Genomic DNA, 20,509 nt, shown 5'->3' with positions numbered 1-20,509 from the left:
TAAGGTGCTTCCAGGATCACATTTCCCCATGACCACACACACACACACACACACACACACACACACACACACACACACACACACACACACACACACACACACACACACACACACACACACACACACACACACACACACACACACACACACATTTATAAGGTGAAAACAAGAGCCACACGTTGTCACAATATGACCTTTGTAGGTAGCATTTGTGGATGAGCTTTTGTATTGTTTTGCATTATATTTTGCCATTGTACCTAATCATATAATGGCAACTGACTGAAACATTTTAAAGGCTGCACTGACAAAAGTTAAAATGTAATTTCAATGCCACTGTCTATGATCTTCTGTCATTTAAAGGTTTGTGCACATAGTGGATTGGTTAACTCCTCATCTGACATTTTAAGATGTTCGAATTGAAGTTCCCTGTCGCATGACATTTGTCCTCCCTCCCGACGAGAAGGAAGTCAGACCCTGAAGAGGTTTATAGTAGCTTTCTGATAATGTGCAGGCACAGTGGCATTTGCCTTCTGATGGTGCACAAGTGAATAATATACAGCATGTATATCTCTGAGCAAGTATGGCATTACATACTTATTCTCACAACTTCTAACCTTAACTGATCATGTAAAACTGGTTGGCCAGATGTCTGCTCATACTTTCATGTTACTCCTGGGCTCCTTATTTTATCCTGGCACCCCTTGTAGATTTCCATGTATGAGATTCCCTCTTTAAATCATCTGGCCTGAAGTTCAGTCCTTCTTTCTACCTAATATGGTTTTATGTCTTGTCCCTGTTATCTCGCCGACTGTAGTGGGACTGTTAAGGCTCAACTGCGTCTGTGAAGGGTTGTTATGTCTTCAACAGACCGCCTTGTTCTTTGTTTTATTCCCTGAGTTTAAGTCTGATTTACAGCAACTATTTCGCTTCAGTTATCAGTTGGATTAAGTTAGGCTCAGGTTTTGTTAAATTTGTTGAAAGATGCTTTGCGAATTAATTTGACCTGACATGATAAATAAACAATGTAATTTTGTGCATTGACTCAGCGGCTGACCTTATTAACAAATGGTGGAACGTAATTGAATTAGTTGTAATTCACATTTAATCAAGCTATTAAGAAGAATAAGAGGTACTTGATCCTATCGACCCCACTATATTTCAGAGGAAAATATCCCAGCCTATACTTTTTATTCCACTGCATTTCTTTAACGGTTGTTTTTAGCTCTGCTGATTCAGATTTTACTACAAAATATATAATCATCTGATGTAATATGTTCATATATTCTATGTGAACTGACAGCTTTACTTGAATGCAGGACCTTACTTAAAGCAGTAAAGGATAAGGGTGTCAATGTACTATATTTTTTGTATTGTTAACAAATCCAATAAATAAAAAACAACAATATCGGCTTAGTCTGTGTCTGTCTGTGGCATTCGGTCCCAAACCCATTGGCTCCTACTAAAATAGAAATCACATTGCCAGTTGTAATTGTTTCTTGATAACACTGTGGCACAGAGATGTATACTATATCAGGTGTTGGCCGAATAGGCAATACTTAAATCCAATGTTGGAATTTGATGCCAATAAGAAAAATATAGAACTTCCCCAGACGACTGCTTGAATAGAGTATCATTTAACATATGATATTCCTTTTAACATTTTATTGACAGATCTGCATTATCTGCACTGACTACCATCAACTGTGTCCATTCAGTGTCCCTAGTTAAATAAACAGCTCCCTCTGTTGTTCAACATCATGTCCTGTAACGTCAATCAAATGTGTGTCTGTCCCTTTAAGATAGAACCTCGGACGGTTGCAAGGCATGATGGGTAGAAAGTCGCCAGCCAATCACATCATTGTTATCAACGCGTCAGCCAATCACATCATCGTTATCAACGCGTCAACCAATCACATCATTGTTGTCAACGCGTTGTCAGGAAGCTGCTGGCGAAGTCCGGTTTGAATCACAAAAGAGTATGAAACATTTCCTGTTTGTTTCCCCCTCAGTTAAATACACGTTATTTAAACGTGTTGTTTAAAAAAAAAAAAAAAAAATGTCCTCCGCCGACCGAGTGGACGTTTTACGAGAGCGTAACAAAGATTTATTGAACCGGTTGAAGCAGCAGCGAGAGAAACTGGAGCTGCTCAGCGTCTGCAGGGAGAGCCGCAAGAGGGAGAGAGAGGACGAGGCTGAGGAGAGCAGAGAGCCGGCAGAGACCCGGACCGACGGGCACCGAGGCCCTGCCCGGGCCCTGGCCAGACCCACAGTCAGGTTTGCGGGTAAATAAACCATAAAGAGAAGAGCATATAAGGTCCTCATTTGTATTGATTTTTCTAAATAGCTTGCACTATATTCAGTAGGTAACAACATATTTTGATCAACTTGAGCTTGTATTAGTTTGTTTCTGCACTGTACTTTTGCTCTGGTTTATGCTTTTAGTTAGATGCTTGTTTAAGAAAGGAGATGCACTTATGACTTCTGGTGACTAGTAGTTCTCTTGAATATGTTGAATACACTTATTGTAAGTCGCTTTGGATAAAAGCGTCTGCTCAGTAAATGACTGTAATGTCATGTAAATGTAAATGTAATGACCCTGTCGTCACATTAAAACCCAAAGCTTTGACAGGAGTCTTTTTTAAGTTATGTTCAACGTTAGAGATGTAAAGTGTGAAGCTTCCGTCACATTTTAAGATGTTGGATGCGGTTGAAAGCTTGTGTAAAACTAGACTGAACTACTGATATGTGGGTTTTTTTTTTAATGATATTTCTTGTGCTTTTTGACCTTTTACCATATTCTCATGTTGGACATTAAGTCCTTGTTGCTTTATATTGCTTATCATGTTACATTTCACTGCAAGCCTGTGCTGTGCATGTGATTAATAATAACGTGTCTCCATCAGATACATGTGAGGGACCTACAGACATCTGCAGCACGATTTCATCACCGTCTTTGACCTCCAAATACAGAAGAGGGACTGCTGAATATACAGAACCATCCCACCTCTTCAAAGACAGCAACAGACTTCCTCTTGTCCACAGCGGGCTGCGGCATATGAACCAGACCACAACCAAGTCCTGTCTAGTAAATCACAGCAAAGAACAGGTAGGAAAAAAGAAAGGAAAAGAACAAGTTCATCTCTGTTTATGTTTTTGTAATTAGCTGAACAATATTGAGTTTATAATCGGCACTACCCTGATCTTTCCCCCCTAAATCTCAGTTATCTTTAACAGTAAGCAGCATTGTCAAAACTGGTTAGCTTAAAGAAATAACTCATCCCAAACTGAAAGTGTACTCACCCCAATGTCGCTGGAAACTCACTGGATCTGTCTCTCTATCTTGTTTTAGACCTTGAAATAGGAATAAAATGTCAATCAGCTGTCTCAGAAGAACTTTTCAAAATTATTCGGTTTATTTAAAGCAAAGCAATTGCACTGAGAGTCCAAAAGTCCAATATTATCGTTGTTATAGCTTTTTGGAGCTGTAAAGAAGAAGTATTTGGAACAACAAGTTTCTGCATGTTGCTGTGTGTTGGTTTTGTTTGAACTTAAATTTTACAGTAGGATAAATATTTTTTTTAACAGCAGATTTGCTGAAATTGATTTTAGTAGATCATGTTAACCACAATACTCTGTCTGCTCCACTTGTTTGTTTTTAGAGGGAGGTACGGAGTCATCTCACATTTCAGTCCGATGAATCAGAAGAGATATCTGCCTCAGACAGGCATCGGTTGCAGCCATTACTCGGGTATGACTGGATAGCAGGTACGCACGCCTTATTGGTCTCTCCATATACCTGGTTCTGTCTTATACACACAACCATCTCATAGAGCCCTAACAGGGGATGTTTGTTCCCTCCAAGGTGTCCTGGATGCTGAGGACTCATTGATAGAGCACTCTGACGAGTTCTTCAATGACCTGCATACATTTCGAACGCTCAATAAAGACGAGTGTGTCCACAGCCCACAAGCAGAGTGAGTGCTTCACCTTTGATTGTGCTCGCCTGGTTTGCTTGTGATTAATGGTGGCTTCATTAAATTACTATTAATTTCCTTTCCTTATAGATTTCCTGAGGAGAACCAATCAGTCCCATCACTGCTCACTGACAAGAACCGTCCAGAGGCTAACACAGATACTCATCAATGTAAGACAGGTTATGTGTTCAAATATGCTTGTTCCATTTATATTTTTATAATTGCTGACGCAATTCTCATCTCTGCTTGCTCACCTTTTTGTTCAGGTACGTTTTCTTACAGGATTAACAGCAGACTGTTCCCCGTCCCACTTCACTCTCAGGAGTGCTGCCCCGTGTGCAAACAGCACAAATCCTCCCAGCCTCACACTACTGCTGAACCGGCTCTAATCAGGTAATGATCATGTGCACTGAAACTGCCTTTTATGACCCCTCAGGTACAGAAAAACACTCAACCCATGAGTGAGGCTGAGATCATTTATACTGTGTTACTTTTCCTAGTTGTTTACGTATTATAATCATAAACAACTCCTGGTCCTGGCTTCAATTGTATCTCTGTGAATATCACAATCAAATAATGGTACCTGTTGTAGTGTGTTTTCCTTTAAACACGTAATAGGAGAATGAAAGGGCTCTGTGCCAAAGCTGTGGGGCATTGCATAACACTTCTAAACATAAAAAAACATATGAGTGGTGAGTGAGTCAAAATTGTGTGTCTGTGTCCTAAAATTAGTCTTTTTGATTGTCCATATCGTGAAAATGTTTGAGAATACACTTCAAACCAGTACAATGCCTTTCACATTTTTTATCTTCATGTTTTATGGAGATAACTCTGACGATCAACTATCAGATTAAGTCAAGTTATAATAAAATCACTACATTTTACAACTGTAGCAGCATGTCTATTGTCTCATGAGTTTTCTTTTTGTTTTCTTTGTTAGGGTCAGCATCCCTCGCTCCACCCTCTTGCCACCCTACAAGTACAAAGCTCATCGGCGATGCAGTTTTGACCCTTCTGATAGTTTGGGGTTACCATCGGTGAGTGAGGGACCCCCCCTCTGTGCCATTTATCCTTTAACATTTGTTTGTAATTCTTGTGTTTAGTTTAACATTTTAAGTGTTTTCTACAGTCATTAATCGTCTTCATGCATCTCTCTGGTCCTGTCCAGCACTGTCTCTCAGGCTGGTCGAACACAGGTCAGAGCACGCTGCCGCCACCCAGCAGCCTCGATCTGCGGAGCAGTCTGAATATGAAGAGCTCCACCTGGTTGGAGAACAAGGAACTGGAGGTGACACACTGTAGTATCTCAAACTTAAATGTTGTTGAACTTTTTCACAGGAGACATTTTGATATGTCATCGTAGGAAAAGCATGTGTGCAACTAAAACATTAAGTTCCAAAAGTGAACCAGCATGCACAATAGTAAAACCCCAGAACTGGCTTATCTAAATATTATGCAATTGTTGTTAATGTTATAAAACAATGTAAAAGAGGAAGATCAATGTTTAATCTTGTGAGGACATAAATGAGGTGAGGTGCCAAATTCTCATATGGTGGTTTTAATCATTTTCAGGATCTCTCTTCACCCAAAGTGTCGGGTAAAATCTCTGCCCAGACCTCAGATGTGTCCTGTTTGGCTCGTCACAACTTCCAACACTTCTCCTCCAAAAGAAAGCTAGGAAGCATGTTTTACCCTTTGCACTGACAAGCAATCAACATTCTATTTTGTGGTGATAAAAGAGGTTCCTGAGACATTTGACACCACCCAAAATGATTTCCTTTCTCGTGCTCATGTTTTAAGTCTCTGTATTGTGGGGTTTTTTGACGATGTTTTATGTCAATAATGGTTTCTGTCATAACCTAGTTAAACTGTGTATGCTAAAATTAGTTTTTCAAAATGAAAAAAACAAACAGTGATCTCAAAAGGTAATGGGTTGACATTTGTGCCTAGTCTTAAATAGATTCATTTGAAACATGAGATCATTTGTTTTCAAGAATTGAATTAGTTATAGGATGAAATGCTACATTTTAGGATGTTTTCTGTCTATTTACTTATACATAATGTAATTAATTACATGGCAGCTTAATTAAATGGCAATAACTGGGCACAAGACAGCGTAGCATATTTCATGTTTGAAGGAGTTGCATTTCATTTGTCCTGATCTGAACAAATAATAAAAAGTTTGGACAGATTTAGACTCCACATGTGACTCTCAGCACTCTGATGGACAGGAAGCAAGAGCTCATAGTGTTGCACCACCATGGAGACTCTTTTAGAATCAACTTTGGTGTGTCAATTCCACAACATTGAGGAAGTCATTTTGAATCCTCTCTTTTGCCCTTTACAGTTGTTTGCTTTGGCTCCCAGGTTGATGCGTACTTCTGTTTTTAACTTCCTTTGACTCTTCCTAGCTGCGGGACACCAAACACTGAGGCTGATGTACAAACTGTAAAGACAGTGCAATTCACAGGAAACCACAACCGTCTATACTTAATGTCAAACACTGTAGCACTCCCAAAGTTGACACTTCATTGTTTCCAGTTTGTGTCTTGCAGGCTTACACATTTGAAAAATGTAGCTAGTATAAACAAAATGTGTCAGGGCACATTCAATAAAATAAGCAAAGATGACCAATAGAATGAACTAAAAATCAAAGCAAATGTATAGTTATCTTTTGTTGTGAAGCTTAACAGATTTATAGATATATCTATTTGTTTTGAGTTCCTGTTCAGTGTTGTGGCTGCAATACTTTGATGTTGTAGCACAAACCGCTTGTTCAGAGCCGTGTGCTGTGTTCTGGCAGGCAGCAAGTCATCTTAGAAAAGGGATGCCATCATGACATGAGAGCGAAGCTTCGTGTGAGATGAGGCTCTCTGATAATGAATTTAATTTTTACCGCAAGCACTTGTGAAGGGAAAGACTCAGCACTGATCAGATGATAATGGGGAGTTTACATGGTAATTGTCAAAGGGAGATATACCAGGTGATTTTACTTCAGTGGTAAATACTCGAGTCTGCAGATACTAGCCATACAAGTGTCTTTTTCATGTTTTAGTTTTACTTCCTTCGAGTCGATAATAATACCGTCCTTTTTCAAAGCGTGCTGTACTGCCTTAGATAAAAAGTTATTGCTCTACCTTCAGATAGTCATTGGTTCCTATTTCACTCAGTATGGAAAAAAACAGGATTTGAAACTTGCTTACTTGAGACTAACAGCACATCACTGACTGTGAACATCATGTCTGAGTTTACTGTTTTCAGTTCAGTATAGCTGTCATCAGACTGATGTGAAAAAATATGCACCACGCAATAAGAAATCAAGGATGTGAATTCAGCAGGAAAAGTATGTTCATATCCGCTTGAAGCAAGTTTCAAGTCTTTCATATAAAAATCGTAACCATTATGTTGTGCTTTTCGGAATTACTCATCAGAAGCGTACAGTATACAAGATCAGTAAACCTGAAAGTAGGCCAAACTTAATCTTTTTAAAAAAAGGTTTCACTTCTGCTGGTCACGTTTTTATGCTTTAGCAACCAACCCAGTTAAACACTGAAGGTATGATATAACAAAATAGCAGAATTTCATGATAAAAGCAATGTACTGTAACAGTCCAAACATAACCAGATCACAACTGATAACAAGCTGCTACTGGTACACTTGAGTACCAGTGAAATGTTGAGAATGTGGGAGGGGAAACTCTATTGTGAAATGTCAACGTCTCACACAGGAACAAACAGAGCGAGTTTTAGAGGCATTACTTGGCAGTCAGTAGTCAGTAGAGTACAATACAGTTAAGCTTTCTGCCTTTGTTTGACTTTATTCCCTCGTGTCCACAGGGAGTTCAAAGGGTAAAGTTGGAGATGATGACGGTAACACTTCAGTTATGACAAATACTAGCAGTCACGAGCAAGAACTAAACCTGGGCCTCTAGTGGAAAGATGAGTTCTGTTATTACGCATGTGGAATGGAAATACCTTTATTATGTAAATATCAGCTACAATTTCATCCCACAGTGTAGAAGTCCAACCACACGGACTCTTAAAAAAACACTTTATTGTGCCATTACTAAAACAGTTGCTATTACAGTTGATGCTGCACACCAAGCTGGGCTTTGTTGAACTCCACTGCAGCTGAACAACAAAATAAAATTCCAGTGAGTCCACTTGCTGTTTTGGTGGGGAATTTATTTTTTCACTACCTGTCAGTGCTGCTCATTTCCTACCGATTCACACAATCGACATGAATCACACGGGAGCAGCATAGAGAGATCACTCATTTTCACATGGTTTCATTTTTTCCGCAGCCTTCATACTATTCAAGAGAATATATTAATAATAAGAACGAGATGATAACTTGCCATGTCAGGGCTTTGTCTTTTCAACTCCAGTAGTGGGACCAGGTCATTGGCATTTGATCAAAAGGTTTACTGTACACTGTAGGTTGTGCAGTGATGCATATCAACAAACATTAGACCTTACAGATAGAAGCACTTTACGTACACACAGGGACTCCATTTAATTATGTGATGATTCAAACCAACTGGCTGCATGATGGGTTTCCTATTAAAGGGGGTTATTAATGCAGACAGGTAATGTACTTAAATCCCCTTGTGGAGATCTTTTTTTTGTTTTCAAAAAAGTCACATTAAATCTGCTTTGATTCAACTTCAAATGGGTTGTGAATACTAATACAGAGACTATATTTTTCCTCTAATCAGCTGCAGGTAAAAAAGAGATTAATTCATTTTATTCTATTCTGTATATATACAATAGACATCTGTTGTCGGTCATATGGCAGTACAGTATGAATGTTCAACCCCATTTAAACTGTGTCAAACCTCAGTGCTTTTTCAAAACCAGTAAAGTTAGTTTAGAGCGTGCCTGCTTGTTTCCTTCCTCCAAACTCTCGACTCACTTCAAGGAAATTGTTGCAGTTCGCACAGACTGCTGGCCCGCCTTTCTAAAATGATCAGTGCACACGCTGTTCGCTGTATCCTTGACAGTCTACAATTTGAGTTAAAGAGGCAATGAAGGACATATTTGTACTGCTGGTTCTGCTGAATGCCCAAACTCTTAAGGTAGGTTTTGTGTCTGTCTGTAAGTCTGTCGTGCATTTTTACAATGTTTATCAGGGACTCTGGACAGGTTGGCTATCAGCCAGCGTCCGCATTCTTCTCTCAACCAGCATACAGCAGTGCTTTAACACAAAGTGAATTGTTAGATTAAGTTTCACTTTCTTCCATTATTAAAGGAAGTGTGACATTAAACAGGGATAGTAATTTAAAAATCAGCTTTTGGAATATGTGTAAAACAATGTTTGTGCCATCTTACATGTACATTTATGAATTGTATTTTTTAAATATCTCGTTTAATTTAATTTCTGATGCGGCTTACTTTGTCACCTGTCATGGAGCAAAAGAAAAGGGAGACTTTTGTATCTCTTTTAAAACATTTCTTCTCTGTATGCATGCCAGTTTTGTCAAGTGTGTGACAATGTAACATTACAGTAGAAAGTCTAACTGTGGGGCACCTGTATGAATATTTGGTTTCAATTGCTTGGCAGTTTCAGACACAATATCTCATTGATAAGACCCCAGCTGCAAACTTTCTCCTGTTGTCCGGCATCCTTGTGCATTTCTATGAAGAGGGCGAGTTGGTTTTGGCACGCAGCCAGGAGAATGGGGAAAACAACAGAATGTTCTCTTTGATAAGCTGACTGTAATTAACAATGTGGAGCTTCACAGAAGTTTATCTTTGTCATCACATCCCGTGCTACTGGTGGTCAAACCACAGAAGAAGTCACTGCTGTGCAGAGGGCTTTCAGCTTGCCGCCTCTGTTTCCTGTTATACGAGAAATACAATGCTTCTGTCAGCATAATCTAATTTCTGCATGTCATTGGAGGGCACTGTGGGAGACTTTAGACTCTTAAGCACAGGACAGGTGTATCAGCCGCTGCGCACTGTGTGGAGACTTCTCAGAACACCAATGCGGTAGTTGTAGTAGCTCTCTACCTGATATTTTGGTATGTGTGAGGGAGAGTTTGTACCTGCATGGGTGCATGTGTGCAGTGCCCTAAGCTTGAATATTTCAGAGGGCCCCAAAGACAGGAAGAGACTGTAAAGGTGAAATGCACCTCCTACAAATTCAGAACAAAGGCTGCCTGTTTGACCATGTATGCGGCTCAGGCTGGCAGCATTACCAGAACGGAAACGGTGGGCACAGGTGTGGGTGGTCTGGCATGACTTGAAGCTCCTTTTTAACTGGTTCTGTTTAACTGTGGTCACCCAATGACTAAATGTCTTTTTAAATATTAATTACTACCAGGAAAAATGTCTGGCTTATCCGAAAGTGGGCGGCAAACCCATTTCCCACATGGGTCATTTAAAATAAGTAGTTACCTGGAAGTTTAAAGTCCCCAGCAGCCTTAATGCAGCTTTGTGTCAGAGCATTACAAGAAAAGACTTTAATGTTCTTCGCTCTCCTCATCTAAATGGCACAATATGAGTTGCTCTTATGCATTGTCTCTTTCCCATAGGTCTGCTCTCAGCCCTATCAGGCAGACTCAGATGGAAACTGTCTCAACTCAACATCAGAGTACCGTTCGTTAGACGATTCAAACCTGTGTTGCAAGAAATGCTCCCCTGGTAAGTGATGTCCTGGCAACACAACAACGACTGCAAGTTTCTAAAATAAGTAATACCAGGTGTTATACCTTCACCAAAAGTTATTTGATGATACAGGCAGTTAAACAGTTTGGTAAAAGGTTGGGCATGGAGGTGTGAAGTTTAACACCTACAGGAACTTAAGACATTCAACACCTTGTTTCATCCTGTGAGACTACATGAAGCAAGTTTATTGTGTACATTATTTATCTGAGGAAAATATTTAAAATAATTTTAAAGTAGGGCTAGACCGAAACTTTGTCGGGTCAATATATCTCACACAGTAACAGTATATGTGTATAAGCTGATAATTGATGAGGAATTGCATTGCATAAAAGACAAAATAGCACTTAAACATACCTTCTCAACCAAAGTCTCAAATGTCCCATGCAGTGTAACTTACTAAGCCCCAACCCTCCTAGTTACTGTTGCTATGCCTGTCAGATTTCGCTCTCACATCACAGGGTCCATTTCAGACAGAGGAGGACAAAAGCAGCTTATCATTAACCTCAAGCAATCATTGATTTTATTGTCTAAAATAACTGTCATTAGCTGATTTTATCATCCAAATAGCGAATTAAGCTTAATATTAGCTTTATAAGTGGGTTGAAAATGTTGTTTCTGGCTGATTCTTTTAACTTTAAAAGAATCAGCAAATTTCCCCGCTGCGGGACTAATAAAGGATTATCTTATTTTATCTAATGTTCCATGCTGACTAAAAGGGGGATACTGCGGTAGCAAAACTAAGATACCCATAATCCCATGTCACATGCTTTATATGTTATCCATTCATTTTATTGGTTAGTTTTGTCAGGTTTTCTTTTTATTTGTTATACGTTTGAAATAAATCTATCTAGTCTAATCTAATCATTTTTTATTTAACCTTATTCTGTTTGTTTGTGTTCTCAAACAGCATGTTTTAATTCAAATGTTTGAGAAAAATGTTTGGCAAAGGTAACACTATCTTGGGTACTGTTGTTGTGATTGCTGGAGTGTAAACTTCAAATCCAATAGAGCAGCACAAAGTCGCTAACATTAGCCAAATAGCCTCAGAGATCAGCTAGTGTATAGTGCTAATGGGGAACAGAACTCTTTTCGTTATATTGTAAAATAGCCTGTTACCCCACAAAGAATAAAGATACAATTGTAGCTTATGATGCACAAAAGTGTTTGGGCTTTGCAGCATTGCAACGTTGCAGCTCATGAGGGGCAGAATCCAGACACATTGTCGAATGTATCCACATTAGTACAGACACGTCCTCTGTATGAATTTTCCCTGGAAGTGTTTTTATCAAATCCGTTCTCCCCACACTTTCCCAATCTTCTTGTAAAGATTTGGGCCGTAAAAACTGATGATGTGCTGAAACAGTCCCTTGATCTCATGTGTCTACTGACCTCATGTCTCCCACTCGGTGTGGAGTTAATTGTCTTTCATCCCCCACAATGCAGTGAGCAAGTTTAGCAGCATGTGTTTATTTGAATGCCTTTCAGCTTTAAAATGTGTGCTTAACTAACCAACTACTGAATGTATACCAAATTGCACAGCCACAATCTCTCTCTAAATTAACATTTCTAATTGCATTATTAAAAAATCATGACATAAAATACACGTAAGCCAGTATGCTGCGTCTGTATCACACTTTCATTTCGGACTGTGATGAAAAACACAATTTTAGGCGTGAATATGTGATGATATGTTTTAATCAAACCAACATAACGGCATGGTACTGTGATGCACAATGAAAAAGTGGAATAATCTGAAATGTATCTTTTAATCTTTACATTTTCCATCTATTGGTGGAAATTTTGGAGTTACAATGCTTGTGTGCTGTTATAAAATGCATTTTGAGTAACTAACAAGAGGCTTTTCATTCATGCATATGTTCCAACAGGACAGCGGCTGTCAACAAAATGCAATGAAACTATGGAGACTGTGTGTGAACCATGTCCAGCAGGCCAGTACATGGACAGCTGGAACTACGCTTGGAACTGCTTCTCATGTGCCAAATGCAAACCGAGTCAGTAGCTACACTGTTAAGGATGCAATCTAAAAAATATTGTTTTGCTTTATTTTAAACACATAATTGTTCCTGTAAGCGAAACCTTTTTTTTCTACTTACAACCAGCTAAAGGTCTGCAGGAAGCTCAGAGCTGCTCCTCTACTGCAAGGTCAAGGTGTGTGTGCCAACCCGGGAAGTATTGCAACATGGAATTTGATGACCCGTTCTGCTCAGCATGTATAAAGTACAAGCTATGCCGACACGGTTTTGGAGTGTCTGTCCCAGGTACAGCAACTGCTATTGGTCAATTGTCACTGTTTGTGTGTTTACCATCAAATATATATTATTAAATATAGACATGAACGCTTTATTAAGATCTCATTGATATTCAATTATATTTATTGCATTATTGCATGTGTCAAGAACAGATTTACAGATTTGGTTTCATGGGTCAACAAGACACATTTCACTGACTATCAATATATATATATTGTAATAACTCATATCCATCGTACTATTGGTTGCTTACATCTGTCTCTGAGGTCTATATTAACCACATTTACTGTCAAACTAATTACATACAGTATGCCTCATTAAGTTTAAATGAAATGGGATGTCTGATAGTGAAATGTTAGATAATAGCAACATGTTTGGGTGTTGTTCTCAGGGAAAGGCAACGCAGATGTGAAGTGTGAACGCTGCCCCAGTGGGACGTACTCTAACACAGTCTCTTCCACGGACCCCTGTCAGCCCCACACCATGTGAGTGAATCATATACTCACATCTGTATGCAGCTGTTTGAAGCTCAGATCTTTGATCTCTCACTCTGTTTCTCCCCAGCTGTCATAAGAGGGTTGTTGTCAAAAATGGCACCACTACCTCGGATACCGTGTGTGGACCTGAGCTTTTTCCAACCACCATGTTGCCTCACAGCTTAAAACAAGAGCCTCGCATTACAGTGATGAGCACAGTCCCAGCAACCTCAGCCTCCAAGGCTCCACATGGACCGACAGACACCACACTGTCCATTAGCACGTCTTTTTCAGATCCAGTGTTCAACTTTTCGACAAAAACCCCGCCACCAAGCTCAGTACCTGACAGTACAGTGGGTACGGTAACTGATTCTGTGTTTCTAAGCAAGTCATCGTGAGAAAACTGTGAGGCCTAATCAATGTGTCATCTCTCTCCTGCTGCCTCCGTGTTGTGTCTCTGTTTATCTCTTTCTTAGTTGCAGTCATTGCCGCTGTCAGTGGGTTATTACTTTTCTTCATCGCTATCATTCTGCTGTTCCTTTGTAGACCAGTCTGGAAGAAAGGTAACTTCATCCTGTAAAAAAAAAAGAGTCCATTAATCATGTTCTTGTTTTGTGGAAAAGCAATGATTGTATCTACATTATCTCCAACTTGAAATACAGAATGATAATGACTATTATTTGTCAAAATCTTTATCAGGAACTGTTTGTCTCAAATTTTTTACTTCCTTACTAAATGTTCACATTGCTTTTTTTGCACAGATGCAGCAATATATTATCCTAAAGTAGATGCAAATGGAAATTGTGAGAGTGGTGATAAAGTGAGTCTTCCTTGTTTTTTTTTCTTGAAAACCTTTAAATATAGTTTTATCCTTACAGAATACTGATTATCCATCTTTTTGTTTCCTTCTACTGCAGATCAATCAGGATTATTTGGTGGAAACCCAGCTGAAGTATATCACAGTACCGTCACCAGAACAACAGTGTCTGCTGCAGAGAGGGGAAGCCAGCAGTGACCACAGTCAGTGCAGTAACAACACTGAAACTTTGATCCAAACAGACGGTTCCAGCAGCCAAGAGTCCATCGGCCCTTTGCAATCCACTGTACCTCTTCACAATCCACCCTCTGCCCTGTCAGAGCCCATGCCATTACTCTCCAACACAGAGCCTTTCACACCGCAGCCCAGCGTCCAAACACAGTTCTCCTCTCAGCCCACCAGCCCGCAGGTCATCAGCCCCGTGACCACCAGCCCCCATGTCAACGTCAACATCACTTTCCACATTGAAAACAGGTCTTGCGGGACACCGTCTGTCATTCCCACAGACTCGATGCAAGTCGACTCTAAACTCCCCTTTGGAGAGGAAGAGCAGACGTTTAGCATCCCACAGCAAGAAGCTGGCAAACAATCACTGATGTCCGTGCAGGAGAGTGAAACTATCTGCGCATGAAGAGTCACCTGCTTGAAAGACTGATACGTCCATTTTTTCCTTCCTTCAGTCATGAAACAACATTGAAAACATTTGACTAGCATCAAGATACACTGAATAACATGTTTCTTAAGAGGACAACCAGACAAGCTCAAACCTTAATTGTGTTTCCTTATCAAAGCCATCAACTGTCACTGTGTGTTTATATATGTATATACAGTAAATAAAGATGTAAATATTGTCTTTTCCTTCAGTGATGTAGTGCAAATACAATTAAAAAGGATATAAATGATGATCTGCAGTCTACAGTCATCATAAAGTAATTTACATATCTTTACAAGAGGACAACAGTATTCTCATATAACATTGTTTCCAATAATGTCAGTTAAATTTACAGTATTTATATCTTTTATGATAGTTATGAGTAAGTGTAAAGAATACTCTAATATCCTGCAGTCATAATCGTACATATAAGGACGTAATAAACTAAGTAAGTTAATAAATTGTGAGTACTCATTAGGCGGCTCTCAGTTTTACATTATGATTGTATTAGAACACTATTATACTGCTGCATCACTGTGTAAGCCACATTTAAATGTTGTAGCTGGTCATTGTGGAGATAACATTAACTGATTTAGGTAAACTTGTAGGCTAGTTTTATTATAAGAATGCCCCCCTTTTTTTTTTAGCTTATACCATATTTTGTACCCATCATAATAATAGTCAAAGTAACTACATCTTTACAAAATTAAAGTGGAGTGATAGTATAAAGTAGCATATTAAATGGAAAAACACGATCTAAATACAAATGTGTACCTGTTAAATCTACATGTTGCAACACTGATCATTGTGTCACATGATTTTCCAACATTTGGGGGAATCACCAGAAGCAGATTAAACAAAAGAGCTGGGCCAAGATTAAAGCTTTAACAACACATCGACTCTCATGAAGGAGCCTCCCAGGCACTGGGGAGAATAAGATGTTTTCTCCTGACACCTGCTGGTTGAATGCGGACACTGCAGCCTGTGTAAGCCGGCTCATAAACGCGTTTCAGTGAAAAGTGACAGTCAATTTTTTTACGACAACTTCTACACTTATTTGATTTGTTTGAAGGCAAATCGTTTATTGTACAAATCCAGTTACAGTTCGTGTATGTTAGGGTGTTTATTTGTTGTAATCAAGGTAGCTAAACAGCGATGCTAAGCTGGAGGTGAGGAAGTCTGAGCCACTCCATTGTCAGAGGGGGTTCAACTTTATGTGATTATTTCGTTAACGTCGTATACACAAATCAAAAAGCTCATATTTTCAAATTATATTAAATTAAAGCACATTCTTTTTGGTAACGTATTTATTGATGAACAGCAAGTAATCTTATAAATGCTATTGTTAATAAACCCCCTCACTCCATCTCCCCCTTTGTTTAATGCACTTGGTATGGTCTGCTACCGCTGTGTGCTGCTCTCCTTCCTGAAAGACACTTGCACTGGAGCCGCGGATGTCGCTGCGAACAAGTCGGTGAGTTGAGGCTTTTTTTTTTTTTTCCTCCATTCCTATTCATTTCTTCGATTATGAATTGTGAAATGTAGACACTTTTAACCCTGACATGTTGCACCACTTTTTAATACGTGGCTTGTTAAATTAGTTTTGCCCCATTTTGTGTGTCTCTGTCCCCTCTCATCCTCCTGTTGTGGTCCTGCTCGGGTATGTTTACAAATCCAGCTGGCAAGCAATGTGGAACAAGCCAATTAAAATAGCATGCATGCTAAGGTGCAACACAAATGTAGGAAGTAAAACAAGCTCAGGCCAGGCTGTTAAACATATCTTCCCTAATGGGAATTTAAAAGGAAGCTCCTTAACACCGGTGTAGGAGGAAGACAGCAGCGGATATATAAAAACGCTGCAGGTGTTTCCCTTTTTCCTTGTTGGTTGGTGCTCACAGTTTGCTGTGGAAATAATAAAAAAAAATCCTCAACAGTGATAGTGGAAAGGTATTCAGATAAAACTGTCAAAATATCCAGGTGTTTCCTCAGGTGAAGAGGGAGCTTCCAAAGTGAAATTAGACGCTTTGCTCAACATAGTATGACATCAAATTGAGTTTATTGTTTTTGTTAAGGAAATTAGAGGTTACAAGAGCAACCTGGGACTTATGATATTAGATTTTTGCACTTTACACTTATTCTGAGGAAAAAGTGCTCTCAAATAGGACTGCAAGCCTTTTTGATTAATCCATTAATCTGCTGATTGTTTTTTCAAGCCATGAATCATTTGGTCTGGAACAAATGTCAGAAAGTTACAAACAAAATCGAATTTGCCCAGATCCCAAGGGAAGTCTTCAGTTTAGTTGTTTTGTTAGTTCAACAGTACAAAACTGTCCAACAGATGTTAAATATACAGTCATAAAATGCTGAGAAAACTAGCAAATATTAGGATTTGAGAAGCTGGAACCTGTGATTTGGTTGGTGTTTTCGGTTAAAAAGTGACAGCCAATTGAAATCACTAAGAGAAAAATGAAATGTCTAACCGGCTCTCATTGAAGTGTGTTTTGTTAATGTGTAACCAAGAGAATCTGCACCTGTTAATCATTTGTTTTTTTTAGAAATGTATAGAAGCCTGTACTAGGTGCCTAATTTAAGATTGATGGCACCTTATTGTTGTTGTTATTGTTGTAGGTGAATATTCCTGAGGATCTTGTCAACTTGTCTTGTCATCTCTCACATGGCAGTGAACCCCTCGACTGAAGATTAAACCAAGTACACTCAGCCCCAGAGCTTTGCCCCCGTAGATGCCGCTCAGTCTCCGTCTTTGCAAATGGCTTGCTGCTTGAAGGACGAGCTCCTCTGTTCCATCTGCCTCAGCATCTACCAGGACCCCGTGAGCTTCGGCTGCGAGCACTACTTCTGCAGGAAGTGCATCACCGAGCACTGGAGCAGACAGGAGCTCCACGGAGTGCGTGACTGCCCTGAGTGCCGGAGGACCTTCACCGATCCCCTCCTCTCGCCGAGCCTCAAGTTGTCCAACATCGTGGAGCGCTACTCGGCCTTCCCGCTGGACGCCATCCTCAACGCTCAGAGGAGCTCGTACCCCTGCAAGGACCACGAGAAGGTCAAGCTCTTCTGCCTCACCGACAAAAGTCTGGTGTGCTTCTTCTGCGACGAGCCGGCGCTACATGAGCAGCACCAAGTAACGACTATCGACGAGGCCTTCGAGGAGATACAGGTCAGTCATGGCGCTCGCACTCTGACAGCTCATTAGCAAGGGTGAGGCTGACATTTTCTTAAAACCCATCAGCACTCTGCGCCACATTCAGGCAGTTGCACTCATTCGCCCTGTGGGAGCTGCTCAGACAGTCCATCCTCGGTCCTTTACTGCCACAGAGCAGCTCCACTGAAGCAGTTTGGGGATTTTGTGCTTTGCTCAGGAGTACTTTGGGTCCAATAGGTGCTCAGGAGTGAAACATATCTAATTTACTTTTCCCTTACTGATGCCGACATTAACTGGCTCATCCGTGAGTTCAGTTGTGTTTCATTCCTTCTCTGAAATAAAGTGTTTATTACACAGTGAACAAATGTAAAAACTGCCTTTTTTTGCAACGATTATTTTAAATATAACTTCTGGAAACACTCACAAAATGTACAACAACCACTGCGACACTGATGAAATGGATGCACTGCAGTTGATAGCATTAGAGTGTCATATTGCTCTGAGTGTTTTGGACATTAGAAGTATGCGTCGAGTATTGTCTTAGTGAAGGGATTTTGACTCTAAAAGTAAGGAAGTGAAAGTGCACAGATGTAAAGTGTTTGGTGTTTGATCAAAAACTGATTCCATAAAGTTCAGATCAATAATATTTTTCATGACAGTGACTTTTAAGATATGAGCTCCTTTCTGAAACTTATGATAATGTGTCATATGTGTTGACACTGAGTCATATTTTCCACATTAACAGGAACGGTTCAGTGTTTGCCTTCCTCTCTGTGTTTGGATAATTCCATTCCCACAGAGCCAAAATCCAATAACTGTGAAACAAAGCTCCTAATCCTGTTCTTTCTTTGCTCCAGTATGCAAAGCAACACATTCCAGTCTCACATCATGTCTGTCTCATTCCTTAAGTCTGATGTTACCAATGTAGATATTGAGATCTGCTCCAATGATATGTAAAAAAAAAAAAAAAAAAAAAAGAACATTTGGTTTCCAGGTTTCTCGGCAGAAAGAAAGGTGAACTTAAAACCAAAATGTTGATCGTTGACACTCAGCTATGCAGGTTTGAAGGGATTACACTCCCCTGTTGCAGCAACACTCAGAACCACATTGGATGTCACACTAACATAATCTGTGCTTTAGTTTCACAGTTTTGGTGATTCATGACATTGAGTTTAATGCTATGCAATCACCTTTGCCGTAGGTCCACATTTGTAAAAGGTCAGACACTGTAACTTTGACTGGTACTTTATAAGTCCTCCCTTGCTGCAGAGACTGTATCAGTGAGATTGACTATTCATTACACTCACCTCTTACACCCTCCTGAAAGTGTATCTTTGACACTGGCAAGCTCAATTTGCTCTCACTGCTCTGAATCTGTGAGCAGGTTCATGTTGAGACTGCAGCTGAATCATGAATGCCCTCTGATGAAGAGTAGTGAGACAGAATTGATGGACATTTTGAATGACAAATAGCCAAAAGATTATTCAGAGATTCTGATGTCTGGTGTCTGCCTGATTGACAGCCGGTGGAAAAACAACGAAGCCAATCAGAGTTTTGTAAACTGGATGAATTAGGATCTCATCTTTTGTTGCCAGAGACAGATAAATGTCCAGGAAAGTAGCGATAAGTGTGGATGAGATTATGCAGCTATACATGTGTTACTGAAGATTTCACGTTGACTGAAAATTAAGTTGCAGCACAGATACTTTCCTTTGCTTATTAGTTATCTAAGCTGCTGATTACACTGGATTCACTTATCTAACAGCAACATTACCGGTATCTGTTTACACTTTGTACATATGACCCATCACACACCCTTACTTCCTCTGTTAGTTATATATCCTGCATAATCTTTCTAATTATTTAAATTTATTTTGCTACCTTTTTTGTTGTCTTCTTCAGCTATCTGATCTTATTTTCTTTCATTTTACTGTCGTCTTGACTTTGCTGTTCTGACAACTGCATCAAAACAAATTGCACAATGAATAAAATCTCAATCTGTTCAGGCATAATTAAGAACCCTTGCAAACAATAAACGTAGTGAAACAAAATGGCAATTCAGTCTAATTAAGAGGCTAAATATCAATTGCTTTTAAATATTAATAGTTTTTAGGGATGTTTTTAATTGGATTACAACCAATTACCTCAATTGAGGTAGCTGTGAGGAGAGAATTAAAACATAAAAGACAAGTACAATTCAATTAGTAGAATACATGTAAACATAGTAAGACTGTTAGTGGGTAGTATGGAGCTACAGCGGTGCCCTTCTGTGTTCTGCATTGAATATAATTAACAGCGCTGTGAACATCAATGCTGTCCTCCTTAATTTCCAATCAGGCTCTGCACTGGAAGCCTGAGAAAGGTCAAAACCGTGTAATCTTAAAGCAGAAGTAATTAGGCCCAGCACAAGATGTTTCTCTTTTCTTGGACACCAGCTTGTCCTGTCTGCTTGGAGCTCTTTTCAAGGCAGCGTTCTGGCATTTTGTATTCTG

At 39.6% G+C, this 20,509-nt stretch overlaps 3 protein-coding genes across 5 annotated transcripts in view; all 3 read left to right on the top strand.

Moving 5' to 3' along the window:
• The first annotated feature begins 1,949 nt into the window (after window positions 1-1,949).
• On the top strand, window positions 1,950-6,131 carry miip (migration and invasion inhibitory protein). Its single transcript, XM_054617420.1, has 9 exons — window positions 1,950-2,282; window positions 2,904-3,106; window positions 3,660-3,765; window positions 3,863-3,974; window positions 4,065-4,144; window positions 4,241-4,367; window positions 4,915-5,011; window positions 5,143-5,262; window positions 5,547-6,131. Exons 1-9 carry the CDS (start codon window positions 2,057-2,059, stop codon window positions 5,676-5,678), a joined length of 1,203 nt encoding a protein of 400 aa, XP_054473395.1. The 5' UTR covers window positions 1,950-2,056; the 3' UTR covers window positions 5,679-6,131.
• Window positions 6,132-8,907: 2,776 nt separating this feature from the next.
• tnfrsf1b (tumor necrosis factor receptor superfamily, member 1B) lies at window positions 8,908-15,056 on the top strand. Its single transcript, XM_054617414.1, has 9 exons — window positions 8,908-9,051; window positions 10,510-10,618; window positions 12,529-12,654; window positions 12,763-12,921; window positions 13,304-13,397; window positions 13,477-13,745; window positions 13,865-13,951; window positions 14,150-14,208; window positions 14,306-15,056. Exons 1-9 carry the CDS (start codon window positions 9,001-9,003, stop codon window positions 14,834-14,836), a joined length of 1,485 nt encoding a protein of 494 aa, XP_054473389.1. The 5' UTR covers window positions 8,908-9,000; the 3' UTR covers window positions 14,837-15,056.
• A 1,191-nt stretch (window positions 15,057-16,247) lies between these two features.
• The window catches only part of trim62.1 (tripartite motif containing 62, tandem duplicate 1), a 31,429-nt gene continuing 27,167 nt past the window's right edge, over window positions 16,248-20,509 (top strand). For 2 of the 3 annotated variants that reach the window (XM_054617413.1, XM_054617411.1), the window contains exons 1-2: window positions 16,248-16,331; window positions 17,486-18,032. In XM_054617413.1, coding sequence (XP_054473388.1) covers window positions 17,625-18,032 — 408 coding nt within the window. In that variant the 5' untranslated portion in view covers window positions 16,248-16,331; window positions 17,486-17,624. The remainder of the gene's footprint in view (window positions 16,332-17,485; window positions 18,033-20,509) is intronic. The other variant, XM_054617412.1, reaches the window with a different exon arrangement.

This window comes from Anoplopoma fimbria, chromosome 17 (genome assembly GCF_027596085.1).
Source record: "Anoplopoma fimbria isolate UVic2021 breed Golden Eagle Sablefish chromosome 17, Afim_UVic_2022, whole genome shotgun sequence".
NCBI lineage: Eukaryota > Metazoa > Chordata > Actinopteri > Perciformes > Anoplopomatidae > Anoplopoma > Anoplopoma fimbria.
This window is presented reverse-complemented; position numbering and strand designations above follow the sequence as displayed.

Excerpts from the sequence above, each read along its gene's own strand:
- miip (XM_054617420.1), top strand. The coding sequence starts at position 2,057 with ATGTCCTCCGCCGACCGAGTGGACGTTTTACGAGAGCGTAACAAAGAT. Across the intron at positions 3,107-3,659 it reads TAAATCACAGCAAAGAACAG|AGGGAGGTACGGAGTCATCT; the intron begins GTAGGAAAAAAG and ends GTTTGTTTTTAG. Across the intron at positions 5,263-5,546 it reads TGGAGAACAAGGAACTGGAG|GATCTCTCTTCACCCAAAGT; the intron begins GTGACACACTGT and ends AATCATTTTCAG.
- tnfrsf1b (XM_054617414.1), top strand. The coding sequence starts at position 9,001 with ATGAAGGACATATTTGTACTGCTGGTTCTGCTGAATGCCCAAACTCTT. Across the intron at positions 10,619-12,528 it reads TTGCAAGAAATGCTCCCCTG|GACAGCGGCTGTCAACAAAA; the intron begins GTAAGTGATGTC and ends ATGTTCCAACAG. Across the intron at positions 13,398-13,476 it reads CCCTGTCAGCCCCACACCAT|CTGTCATAAGAGGGTTGTTG; the intron begins GTGAGTGAATCA and ends GTTTCTCCCCAG.